The sequence below is a fragment of the Mus pahari genome, chromosome 2, assembly GCF_900095145.1.
Source record: "Mus pahari chromosome 2, PAHARI_EIJ_v1.1, whole genome shotgun sequence".
In the NCBI taxonomy this organism is placed as follows: Eukaryota; Metazoa; Chordata; class Mammalia; order Rodentia; family Muridae; genus Mus; species Mus pahari.
The window spans coordinates 15,720,100-15,733,496 of record NC_034591.1 but is presented as its reverse complement, the minus strand read 5'-3'; the positions used below and the strand labels follow the sequence as shown (position 1 = coordinate 15,733,496).

General features: G+C 43.7%; 1 protein-coding gene across 4 annotated transcripts in view; it reads left to right on the top strand.

Annotated features, from left to right (window-relative positions):
• Positions 1-168: 168 nt before the first annotated feature.
• The window catches only part of Ptpn12 (protein tyrosine phosphatase non-receptor type 12), a 71,809-nt gene continuing 58,580 nt past the window's right edge, over positions 169-13,397 (top strand). For 2 of the 4 annotated variants that reach the window (XM_029534635.1, XM_021190212.2), the window contains exon 1: positions 169-433. Coding sequence is in view for 2 of the 4 variants with exons in the window: in XM_021190212.2 (XP_021045871.1) it covers positions 335-433 (99 nt within the window). In the remaining 2 variants the exon portion in view is untranslated. Of the gene's footprint in view, positions 434-762; positions 1,070-13,397 lie in introns of those variants that run through there. The other 2 variants (XM_029534631.1, XM_029534638.1) reach the window with 2 other exon arrangements.

Here is a 13,397-nt window from a genome sequence, read left to right as displayed (position 1 = left end):
GGCGGGGGTGGGGTGGGGGGGAGGCAGGACCGGGAAGGGGGCAGGGCGAGCGGAGAGCCGTGTTCCTGAGGCGGCGGCGTCTCGGACTGAGGAGGGCGGGGAAGGAGGATGGGGCAGGCTGGGGGTTGGGGCCGGCGCTAGCCCGCGGCTCGCCTCGTCGTAAGGGGGGCAAAAGCGACGCTGCTCTTTAAGTTGCGCGGGGAGCCCGGCCGGTGCCGCCGCAGCCGCAGCCGCCTGGCGCGGCGGGGAGGGAGGGAGGGCGGGCCGGAGCGAGCTGGGGAAGACGGAGCGGGCGCTGCGGCGCGCGGGCGGGCGGCGGGGGGGACGCGGGAGGATGGAGCAAGTGGAGATCCTGAGGAGGTTCATCCAGAGGGTCCAGGCCATGAAGAGTCCGGACCACAATGGGGAGGACAACTTCGCCCGGGACTTCATGGTGAGTGTCCGTCCTCGCCGGCGCCTCGTGTCGCCAGCCGCCGAGCTCCCCTCGCCCTGCCTCTCCCGGCCGGTCGGGGCTGCCAGCGCTTTGTGTGCGCTGCGAGGACCGGCGCGGGGCGCGCGCCCAGCCGCGAGCGCCGTCGGCGAGCTTGCGGGAGGCGAGGTCACCCCCGCCCCTCAGCCTCTCTCTCTCTTTTTTTTCCGCGGCCCGTGCAGCACCCGCCCAGCCGGCCGGGGAGCGCAGGGAGCGGCCGCCGGGCCCAGCCCGCTCGGGCCCCGCCGCCCGCGACTACCTATTGTCTCCCCGGCCGGGCGGCGGCTGGAGTGCGGGCTCGCCTTCCCACGCCTGCCTTCCCCGCCTGCCCCTGCGGGGAGGGTCGAGGCAAGCTGTCTGGCTGCGGCCAGCGGAGCGGCTTGAGGCTGCCGGAGAGCGAGGGTGTAGAGCATTAACTCGCTGGGTCCCTGTCCCGATGATGCCGGCCTTGGTCCGAGTGGACGGCAGAACGACTCCGTGTCTGAGTTCACGGTTATTAGCTCACCGCTTGCCAGGGGCTTGACCATAAGGAATCTCATGGTTTACCTGATTTCCATTTGTCTGGTCTGGTTTCTCTTCGTCCTGAGACGCAGGTTGGAGGTGGCTGTGAGGCCAGTGTGACTTTAGATTGGGGGGGGGGCGGTCATTGTGGATGGGGGTTATCCTGAAGGAAGCTCTCTCCGGACTTGAGGGGATATTGCAGAAGCCGGAGGGGATGTGACTATCACTTCCTATCCGGGGTGGGGGTGGGGAAGCTGGGAACAATAGTCCTGGTCGGGTGGAGGCGACTATATGGGCTGAAGCCCTGGGAGATAACCTTCCCGTCCCCGCTTTTCCGCCACCCCCCCCCCCCTTCCGCCCTCTGCTTGTGTAGGCAGGCTTGAGTGAGTGGAGGTGAGGGTTAAAAGTCTAGGTGAAATTTCTCTAGGTGCGTAATTGGAGGGAGGGTATCAATTCCGAAGGCGTGGGACCAGAAGCGGACTTCCTACATTACCCCCTCCTCGCTCCTTTTATTTTTCTGTTGGACAATGTTCCCTCTAGGGTTGTTTCCCGGCTTTGGAGGCGGTGGTTGCGGCTGCTGCTCCTACGGATGTTGCGCAAGACTGGGGCGTTGTAAACCCTGGAGGTCTGGGGAATGGAAAAGGAAATGGGACTTTGGGAAGTCCTTCTCTCTTTAGCGGGGGTTGGGAATAGCAAATGAACTAGGGAAAAATTTGCTCTGGACAAGGTGCACTTCTAAGAATAATCAGTTCATATGAAATTTGGTTATGAAAAGCCATATGTAGTTGAGGTCTATAAAAATGAGTGGCTACGAAAACATTGGCTAGTTTTTATTTCAAAGTGCAAATGAAGTGATTTTTAGTACTGAAGTGGGTGTTCACATGTTAAAGAGATTTCTGTCTAGTAAAACTTTAGTGTTAAAATTGTTAATGGCTTGAAAAGTAGACTGTTAGCCTTGCCCAGTATTAGTAGTATTGTGGGGTTTTGTGACTTCCACCTTGCAGTTTTAGAAAATGGAAAGTAGGAACAAGATACAGTGAGGACTGAAAATGTAGATCAAAGTCCAGTTATTCCTTATTTTAAACAGTTTCTGATATTTAGATGATGTTTTGGAAAAAGTACTTTTCTTACCATCGAATTTTGATGGTTAGTATCTTTTGAATGATATCATTTGAAAAATTGGAAAGAGTCCTCTTTTTACTACTCTGTTGTAAATGTAGAAGAAAACAGTTTCTTGAAGGTGTTTAACTGGTGGCTTTCAGTCTTTCCTGGTCACAGAAGGGGCCCTGTAGCCCTGGCTGTTGGTTGCATGCTTGCCACCTTGCTGTCCTGGACATACTCTGTCAAGGATCATTGTTTGGTAGTGCAGGCCATCCGGACAGGTGCCCAGTCACTGCACTTTTGGACAGGGGATGGAGTCCTGAGGTTCATGCTTTGGGGATGAGTCAGGGATTCCTAGCAGAGATGTCATGTCCAAGGACCAAATGTGCTCCCATTCTTCTATAATACCAAAGTATAGCTCGGTAGTTCCATGAGCATAGCTACATGAGGGATTTGATGACTAAAGCTATTTTATAGGGCTTGCTTTTTTAATTTCCTGACTTGATAAGCAGTAGCTATAATTATGATTGTTGGCAGTTGCCTCTGTTTTTTTCCCCTTGACTAGAAGGCTGGAAAGAACTGTCCTCTGTCATGGAAAGAGAATCAAAGATGAGCACATAAATTCTAACTTTTGTTATTAAATTCTGAAGTGGATTTAAAAATCCATTTTAAAACCTTAACATTGTAGATCTGAGTCTTAAAAGGTAATATCACTATTATAACTGTTTCATTATAAAGTAATAGTTTCAAAATTACAAATTATAGAATATAATTATTAACAGTAGTGATATAATGGTAATACTTTATATTTGAGTAATTGGATTGGGCATCCATACTGTGGCCCTATTTTAAGGATGGAGCTACTCCCATTCTCCCTGTATCTATGTTTGTGATAAGTCTATGTCACAATAAGTACATATATATGCCTTTGTAAGAAGTTAGAAGTTTTTGTTTGTTTTTTTTCTGAGGGGCAGGGAACTCACTCTATGACCCAGGCTGTCCTTGAACTGGTGGCAGCCCTGTCTTGGCCTCCCTAGTACTGGGATAAAAGGTATGAGCTGTCATACCTGTGTTATGCTCTTGTCTTTTGGGTTATGTGTGTGTGTGTGTGTGTGTGTGTGTGTGTGTGTGTGTGTGTGTGTGTGTGTGGTTTAGAAATTGTATCTTGTTTGCTTTGGATTTTTTTTTCCATTTTTGTCTTTTTGAGTCTGGATCTCATATAGCCTAGGCCAGCCTTGAACATGCTATGTATATTAAGCTCACTCTGTACTCTGGATCCTCTTGCCTCTACCACTCAGAGGCTAGAATAATTTGCCACTATTCCTGACATGAATTTCTTGGTTACTATTAATGATAGAAGATTGTCTGCCTCCATAGGCACGTGGTGGTCTTTTCATGTAATTCCAGCAGTCAGGAGATGAGGCAGGGAGATTGTGAGATTGAGACAAACCTAGCTTATGTGAGAGCTGAGATCCTGTCTTAAAGATGGACAGGGGGAAGGAGGAAAGAAGGAGTTAACTATAGCTTATTCTTCTTGGCCTTGGCCTGTTGTACCTGTTCTCAAAAGGAGAAACCTAGGCACCAAGGTTTTGTGGCCAGGCACATTGTGCTTGACATGCTAATTTTGCTAATAAAGTAAACTAATTTATGACAGGTCTGGAACTTGATCTTTACTCTCAACTTTCAGACTAAGATCATGGTACACATCAGAATTTCACAGTTAGGTTTTGTCTTTTTTTTTTATTTATGTGTATGGCTATTTTACCTACATGTATGTCATTGAACCACATGCATGTCTGATGTCCAGAAGATGGTGTCAGTTCCCTGGAACTGGAGTTATAATTGTGAGTTGTCATTGGGTACTAGGAATGGAACCCCAGATCCTCTAGACTAGCCAGTGCCTTTAATGGAGTCTGAAACAACTCTTGAGCCTTCAGAGTTAGGTTTTATTTCATACCCGTTGCCTGAAGTTGACTGAGGAGAGAGGCAGCCTGGAACCATGTGTTGAGGACCAGAGAACCAGTATGTAATGCAGAGAAAAGGTGATGCCTGAGACAGGTAGGTTTTGGACTGTGAGGAGAGGGTGGTGGTGAGTCCACTTTGTGAAGGATCTTACCAATGTTTAACAGTTAATATTCTGTAGGGCCATAATGATCACTGTACACTGATTCCTAGCTGGCATGCCCAACCTTCTGACATTGCAATACCAAGTTGTCATCTATAAATTCTCATTGGGAAACCTTGTGGTTGAGTTAACAAAACAAAGCCAAAAAAGCTCCAGAAAAATCTCATTATGTTTTAAGTGAGTTTACGGTTTGGTGTTGGGCCACATTCTTCCTTACCCTGTTGTGCATGTGGAAACTACAGGTTGGAAATACCTTTCAGGGTCACAGGGAAAAGTGAGGTTATTGAGAATAGCAAATATGCTTGTTTAACATTCTTGTGGCCTTTTCTTCCCTTCCTCACACCCTACCTTCCCAGCCTGGTTTTTAAGATTACTGTAAGCCTTATCTTACTTATTCAGATATGTTCTGGTGGAGAAACTGAAAGATACTATGACTCTCTGGAGGGCAGGCAGTGGAATGTCTTAAGAAAGGTAGTTGTTTAGCAGAAAGGGCTTTATCTGAATGCAGTTAAGGAAACTAGAGTATACATGACATATTTAATGAGGGTTAGCCAGCCTCAAGCAGAGTGGATGTGCACACTCATGGTCCCAGATCTCAGAAGGCTGAGGGTCCTGAGTTGAAAACTAGCCCTGGGGAAAAGGAGAAAGAGAACGAAAAGGGAGGGGTGTCTCAATGATTCACTGGGTGTGGACATGGTACTGCGGCTCAGAGAGACCCAGCTTAGGGTGCAATCACTCAAGCTACAAGGTACCGTTTAATACAGTGGGTGGAGGAACAAGAAAAGAAACAAGTAGAGCTGATCAAATAAGATTGTAGGAGAAAGTTTCAGACGTGTTAAATGCCTGTGAAGTGTCCAGTCCAAGTCTGGAACTCATATAGGTAGCAGTCATGAGTTTGTAGGAGGTAGTTGAGCATCCCGAGTGACTAAGCTGATTCAGAGAGCTATCTTGAATAGGATAGGCCTTGAAAATATGTTGTGGCTGTTCCTGGGAAGGTGTGGTCAGAATGGAGGGACAGGAACCAGGGATGTCTGAGGAGGAAATTGTCACTAGAGCTAAGTCCTAGTGCTTGAAGGCCTGGCAGGGTGTAGTTGAGAAAGCACCCACTGGGTTTGACTGGTGGGAGGTTGGCCATCTAGTCAAAGCAGTTTGGGGTTAGGGTGTAGAAGGAAGCCAGGTTACAGTCCTTGGAAGAGAAAGTAGGTGATGTGTAGGTATATAGTTTTCTTCCATCGTCTTAACATTTTGAAACTAGATGGTAGAATCTGAAAAAAGACAAGTTTTGAGAGCGTTTTTTCCTACTATTTATTATCTGTACATCTATTTTCTTTTAAGTACAAATACGTAAAAACCCTGAAGTCTTCAGATCTCCTGCTTGTGTTCAGAATTTTAGAAAACACAAAGAGATACTGAAAGTTGCCGGGCGTGGTGGCGCACACCTCTAATCCCAGCACTCGGGAGGCAGAGGCAGGTGGATTTCTGAGTTCGAGGCCAGCCAGGGCTACAGAGAGAAACCCTGTCTCGAAAAAACAACAACAACAACAAAAAAAAACCAGATACTGAAGGTCTACAGAGATCTTAAGTTTCAGAGACAAAAGTAGTATAAAATATTGTTTATTCTATATTGTGGCCTATAGGGTTTTTTAAAGTTAATAATAGCTTTACAGAGTTAAAATTGCCTACCACCGAGTTCATTCAAAATGTATAGTTGGGCTGGAGAGATGGCTCAGTGGTTAAGAGTACTGACTGACTGCTCTTCCGAAGGTCCTGAGTTCAAATCCCAGCAACCACATGGTGTCTCACAACCATTTGTAACGGGATTTGACTCCCTCTTCTGGTGTGTCTGAAGACAGCTACAGTGTACTTACATATAATAATAAATCTTCAAAATGTATAGTTTACTAGTTTTTAGTATAGCCACAGAGTTTTGTACAGTCATTACCACAGTCAGTTGTGGAACATCTTAAACACCCCAAAAAAAAAACCCTGCGTATGCTTGCGGTCACTCCCCCTTAGTACAGTGGTCAGCTGATCGGGACAGTCAGTGTCGGTGGAGTTGGAGTATTTGTAGCTGAGTTCCCATGTTTTATTTTCTTTGTGCTCTGCCCCCACCCTGTTTTTGTTTGCTTGCTCTGGTGTCTGAGTTAGGGGATTGTGTAGCCCCTGCTGGCCAGGTGCATGGCTGTCCTCTTGCTTCTTCAGTCTCCTGCTGCCACCACACTGGCTGGCATGCTTTCAAGATTCATTCATGTTGCAGTGTGTGCTATTAGTACTTATTCTGTTTATGACTGAAATATAATCTGTTATGTGGAGAGTGCATCTGATTTATTCATTAGTCTATTGAGGGTATTTGGTTGTTTCCCCTTTTGGCCACTATGAACAGTAATGCTACTGTGAATGTCTTTGTGTGGGCCTATGTTTTCAGTTCTCTTAGACTAAAACTGGGTTTACTGGAATTGTTTAGCTGGTTGAGTCTCTTCCAAAACTGTATATTTAACACCCCACATAATAGGATATATGTGGATCACAGTTTTGCTATATCCTCATGTCCATCTTTCTGATTATTGTTATCCTTGCAGGTATGAAATGGTATCTTGGGTTAGCTTGGGATTTTGTATATGTAACTAGTTTTTGAAAGCTAGCAAGAGAAAAAATTTTTTAGTCCTTAAAATTGAGCTAATCTTCATGCTTAATGTTGCTAATTTAGTTATTGCTTTTTGCCCATCTTTTTGCCCATCATTTCAGACTTAAATTTTACATTTCACAAGTGGCAGACAACCTTCTAGTTTTCCTGATTTTTGAGACAGTGCGCTAACAATTTATTTAATGTGCTTATTTCCTAGAATGATTTACTGCATTTATTTTTAGAATATTGCTGGGTTGTTTTTATTTTTATTTTTTCAGTGTTTGACATCTAGTTTAGAAAAGGTTTTGAAGGCCGAGCAGTGGTAAATCATACCTTCTAATCCCAGCACTCAGGAGGCAGAGGCAGCTGGAGGCCAGCCTGGTCTACAAAGGGCATTCAAGACAGCCAGGGCTACACAGAAAAACCCTACCTCAAAGAGAGAGAGGAAAGAAAGGAAGGAAAGGGGGGCGGAGAAAAAGGTTTTAAGGTTTCGAAAGGACAAAAGACATTAACATTCAAATGAATATAACTTTTCATGCATTAAACGTGTTTATGTTTCTATACCACTCATTTCATTAATCTCATAAACATTTACATTTCTGACTTCCCTCATCTGAAAATCTCTTAAGACTAGAGGCAGACATATAATTTTTTATCTGGCCCTAAGCCTTGACTGTAATGTAAGTGCTGTGGTCCATTGCATGTAGAAACTATAGGCAAGTTTACTGCTATTAAGACAGATTTATTCATCAGGTGAATTTTTCAAAAGGCCTAAAAAGTCCATAGTAGTCTTAGACTACTATGGGAGCTATTTCTCCCCTTTCCTACACACAGATGTGTCACACAAATGTGGCAGTACTTTTAGTAATCACTGAGAAAGAAAATGTGATAAATAATCAGATTGGTCAATAAGATGGCTCCGGAGGTTAAGGCACTTTACTGCTAACCTTAGGACCTGAATGGGGCCCATGGGAAGGAAGGAAGGGAGGGAGGGAGGGAGGCAGGCAGGCAGGCAGGCAGGCAGGCAGGCAGGCAGGCAGGCGAGAGAGGGTGGGGGCTGACTGCCATAACCTCTGATCTCCACTTGAGCCCTGTGGCATGCCTCCATATGTAGTAGTATATATGTGGAAAGGTTAGCTCATACTGTTCTTGCAGATGACCCAAGTTCAGTTCCCAGCACCCACATCTGGTGGCTCACATCTGCCTATAATAACTTCAGTTCCAAAGGATTCTCTCTTGAACTCCTTGGGCACCTATATGTGAACCCACTGACATTCACATAAATAGATGAGTAAAAAATGTTCTTTTTAAAAAAGCCAGACTGAAGTAAAACCTTTAAATAAAGATGCTCTTTTATTTGCAGTTTCTTCTGCGTAATCTGATTCTGTGTGTGCTGTTCAGTATGCTTAGAGGTTTGGGGTTCATCTAGGTGGGGCACACCCCATAAATCATGTACTGTTAAAGGTGTTGTGTTTAAATAAAGTACCCAATTTCAACTTCTGCTTCTCGATTTAATAAGCAAAATCTAGATAATTGATTGTCACTGTGGTCTCTTGTGAACTGGCGGATGTTTGACAAGTAATTACAAAGCGGTTCCTGCGGTTTTCCAGTGTCTCGTCTCCTTCAGTCCATTCCATGTACCGTCTCACTTTCCTAACCTAACATATTTGATAGTGCTGTATCTCTAGGCCAAAAGGAGCCACACTAGTGAGATGCATTTAATCTCTCCCTTTCTTTTAATACATCCTTATAGAATGCATTGGAAAAGTCATAGAAGCATATTGTTTTCTTTGTTTTTTGTTTGTTTGTTTGTTGCTATTTTGACTATATTGGGACTCACTCTGTAGACCAGGCTGGCCTCGAACTCACAGAGATCCACCTGCCTTTGCCTCTCAAGCACTGGGATCAATGGCGTGTGCCACCACCACTGGTACATGATTCATTTTTATTATCTCTCTTCACCCTTATCTGGTCTACACAGGCTCTAGGACAGCCAGGACTACATACAGAGACCTTGACTCAAAAATAAATAAGCAAACAAAAATTTTTGTTTACTAAACTGGCTGCAAACTTAAAGTAGTCCTGTCTCAGTCTCTTCAGCGCTGGATCTACACATTTTTACCACCATACCATGACAATTAAAAACTTAGAATCTTGACCTAAAGGGGACGTGTACTTAACTCTCACTTTCTGGGACAAGTATATTAGTGTAGTTGATCTAGAAGCACATGTTCTCCCCTGTAGAACTGAATTTTAGTACTATATAGGAAAAGGGCCTTTGATTAAATTTGAGTTGAAAATGTGCTAAAGTAAGCAAAGTGATATACAGGTGTTCTGAACCACCACTCTTCCACAAAGAGGTTGGATTCCTTCAACACTTTTCATATTCTTATAGTGGCTAAAATGTTTAGATTTATGTAACTACTGACTGACAGTTATCTCTTCTGAAATCACACAAAAATCTTGTTTCCAGGTGTTTAGTAGTCAGTGTGTATTACGTTGCTAGCTCGTAGTAGATGGAAGAAACAAGCAGTAGTTGCTTTCAGACGCTTTTCCTGGGGCTTGTGAGGCAGAGATCCTGTTACCAAGGGCTTTGGGGCTGTATATTATTACTCACATTTCATGTAGCAGCAGCTATGTAGCACAGGCTGGCCTGGAACTTAAGATAGCTTGCCTTGGCATTCCGAGTATGGGATTACAGGCACGCACCACTACTCCAGTTCAGTAGTGTTCTTGAAGCTGGTGATTTTACTGATACGTGGTGAAGTCCTGCTTTCTCTCTCTGCCCACTTCTTGGTTCAGCTGATGTTTTCTTACTTGCATGTTTGGAAATTGAGTCAAGTAGGAGAGTACTTGGGTAGCATGTGTGAAGCCTTAGGGTTGGATCCCTTCCAACACTGTAAGAAAGCAAAACAATCACAAAACTTGGGGTTTGCTTTTTCTTTCTTTTCCTTTTGATACTGAGGATTCCTCTAAGGACCTTGCATGATGACCCTGTGATCGACTGTTGGGTTATACCCCTATTTGAGTTAAGAGTTCCTGGTACTGTGATGAAGCACCATGACAAGCAAAAGTAACCTGGGAAGGAAAGGGTTTATTTCATTTTACAGTTTGTAATCTGTCATCTAGGGAAGTCAGGACAGGAACTCAGGCAGGGCAGGAGCCTCAAGGCAGGAAATGATGCAGAGGCCAAAGGGGAGTGCTGCTGACTGACTTACTCACTGTGACTTGCTTAGTCTTTTATATCACCCAGGACCACCAGCCCAGGGGTAGCGATACCTATAGCAGGCTGGCCTTCCCACATTAATCGCTAATTAAGGAAATACACTACAGACTTCACCCACAGACCAATCAGTTGGGACATTTTCTTAATTTAGGTTAGATAAGTCCAAAATGATTCTACCTTGTGTCAAGTTGACATAAAAACTAGCAATCACAAATACCCTACTATAAGCTTAGTGTTTTTCATTGCTTCTGTTAGGTATGTTCAAAAATAACACATTTTAAAATTACATTTGAGGGACTAGAAAGATGGCTTTGTGGTTAAAAACACTGAGGGCCTGAATTCAGTTCTCAGTCAGTGCCCACATAGGGTGGCTCACAGTTGCTCTAACTCCAGCTCCAGAGGATTCAGGGTTCTCTTCTGACCTCTATAGGCATGCACACCACATGTGGTGTACATTCACAAAGACACACACACACACACAGAAGTGTCTGTTTAGAAATTGTATTTGAAGGCTGTGGAGATGACTCGGTCTTGGCATGTAAGTAGGACCAGAATTTAGCTCTCTGGCACCTATGAAAAAATCCAGGCATAGTGGGGTACTAATTAATCTCAGTACTAGACAGGTAGAAGCAGAAGATCCCAGGAGCTCAGCCATTCACACCAGATCGGTGAGCTTCAGGTTCTGTGAGGGGCCCCTCCCTCTGTCAAGAAAAGAGATAGGAAGCAACCACATACACATGCACGTTCACATGCTCAAAGAAACTACATTTAAAAGTGTTTGTTATTAGTGTGGGTAGGTTTAAGATTGTGTTTGTGCTGAGAAGCACAGTGAGACAGGAAGGTGTTCATAGACCTTGTGCTACAGAGCTGTGAGGAGTCTTTCTAGGGCCTTACTCCCTACCTTATGTAGGATGGCTTTACTTCTGGAGTCATAGAGTCTAGTGGTAAAGGAATGCTGAAACTAGAAGTTAAGGTACTTGTGATGGATCTTGAAAGGTGACAGGCTGGGTGTAACCAGAGTTACCAAACGAAAACAGAAGTTTTCCTTTGACATTGTGTTGCATAGGCTAATATTTACTCGTATTAGTTACAGAACATTGGTAAAGCCTCCCCAAGTGGAGCATAAATATCTTGAAATTCTTACAAAAACCTTTATTTGATGATAATAGCCTCCCCCCCCCCCCAGCTAGGTTAAGATTATAAGGGGAAAAATCATTACCTAGATGACTCAGCTCCACATGTCAGTGCTCCTAGGGATCTTCCACGTCTATCTGACAGATGCCTTTTACTTGGCTTTACTTCTCTGGACTCTTCGGTCCTGCCCATTGCTGCTGAATAAGGGCATCCTTTACACCTTATATTAACTAATTTGTTTTGAGCTTAAGGGAAGAGCTCAGCATGCCTAGAACTGTTCTTATATCTCACTTTCAGGTTACTGAGAATGCACTCAGCAGTGAGGTGGGTGTTCTGTTTAAGTGTGAGAGGTTGGTCAAGGTGAGAACTTATTCATAGGTGCATGAAAGAAACTTCTGAAGAGAAAGGGAGGGATGTTTCACTAGGAAGGCAGCCCAGATTAGTACATAGTATAATATATACATAATCTTATAATATATACATGATCTTTTTAAAAACCAAACTCGAAAAAACAGCTTGACAGTTTCACCCTTCATTAGCCACCTTTCCATTACTGGAATAGGTACGTGAGGTAGTCACCTCTTTATTAAAAGAGAAAAAATGGTACTTGTTTTTGCAGTACATGTTACTGAGCTGTTACTATTGTTCCAGCTCTTTAAGACTTATTTTATGTATATGAGTGTTTGCTTAAATTTATGTATGTGTACCATGGCATGTGCATGCCTAGAGAGCCCTCAGGTTAGAACTAGAGTTACAGAGGATTATGACCTGCCATGTTGGTACTGGGAAAGGAACCCATGTCCTCTGCCAGAGCAGCAAGCTCTAACTGCTGAGCCACCTCTCCAGCTTACTTTTTGTCTGTGATATGGAGTGCTGCTTGTACTGCCCTTGAACTTGGCTGTGATCTTGGATTGTAGGCAAAAAGTTGTATCTGGTCTACACTGTCAGAGGCTCCAGTTCATGATAGTAGGTCCAGTTGCTTTTGGATATGTAACATCATGGTGGAGAGTGTTTCAGAACGGACAGCTATCTTCATGGCCAGGACATGGCAGGAATGGAGTTACCCCACAGTCCCATTTGAGGATGTTTCCCCAGTAACTCAATAACCACCTACTAGTCTCCACCTCTTAAGATCCCCAGCACTTCCCAGGAGTTTAATGTAGTGCACAGTGTTTATTCTTCATGATGTGTTAAAGAAAGAGAAGTGGACATTGAGGTGCCTTTGATCTAGCACGTGGCAGATATCTGTGAGTGTGAGACTAGTCTGGTCTACATAGCAAGTTCCAGGCTACATGATGGGACCCTGTCTCAAAAAGAAAAGAAAAAGCAGATGTTTCTTTCTGTTTAAAGTAACAGTGTGTTCATTCCAATCTGTGGCTTTCTCTGCTGCCTATTCCAGGTGAATAACTTGGGGTATCGCCTTTACTCTTAGTTTATTTTTTTCTCTGAACCTTTTTTCCCTGTTGAGCTCTAATTGTACACTAGTAGTACAATTACTGTGAAACCTTTATATTTTCAATTAAGAGGCTCAGAACTAAATGGAATCTTGAGAATCATCTTCCAACTCAAAAACATTCTATAATGTAGCCTATGATTACATTCTATAACACTTCCTATGATTGTAACTTCATAAATTGATACAGTCATTTCCTTTTTTTGTGATGTGGACCAACCAACCTATAAAAAGTAAACTGAATGATTTCCATATTTGCTCATTTTAGAATAAAAAAAAAATTGAGACAGATAATAAACTGGAACTGAGAAATCTTCTCTTCATTTCAAAATAAGCCAAGACTATATATAATATTTCCTATGTAAACAGCTTGATGATGAGAAAAGTGACATCATTTTGCAAATTTCTACTGTTTGGGTTCATAGAGGATAACTAACCCTTAGCCATGCTCTACTGTGTAGTGATGGGGATGAGGAGAATCTAGTTCTACAGAGATAGTAAAGAGAGAGGGGTATGTCACTGATCTCTTTCTAGTGTTGTTTTTAAACGTTGGTCTTATAGTAAATAGATTTGTTTTACACTGTGCCTAATTTTGACATGTTATACATTTGTTACTGGGAAAATATTGGGTCATTGAATTCCCTCCAACTACTAAATGTTGATAGATTTTATTTGTAATATCAAATAGTCACTTGTAGTAATATTGCTACCTCACTGTAGAGGGAGGGAGGGAGGAAGGGAGGGAGGGAGGGAGGGAGGAAG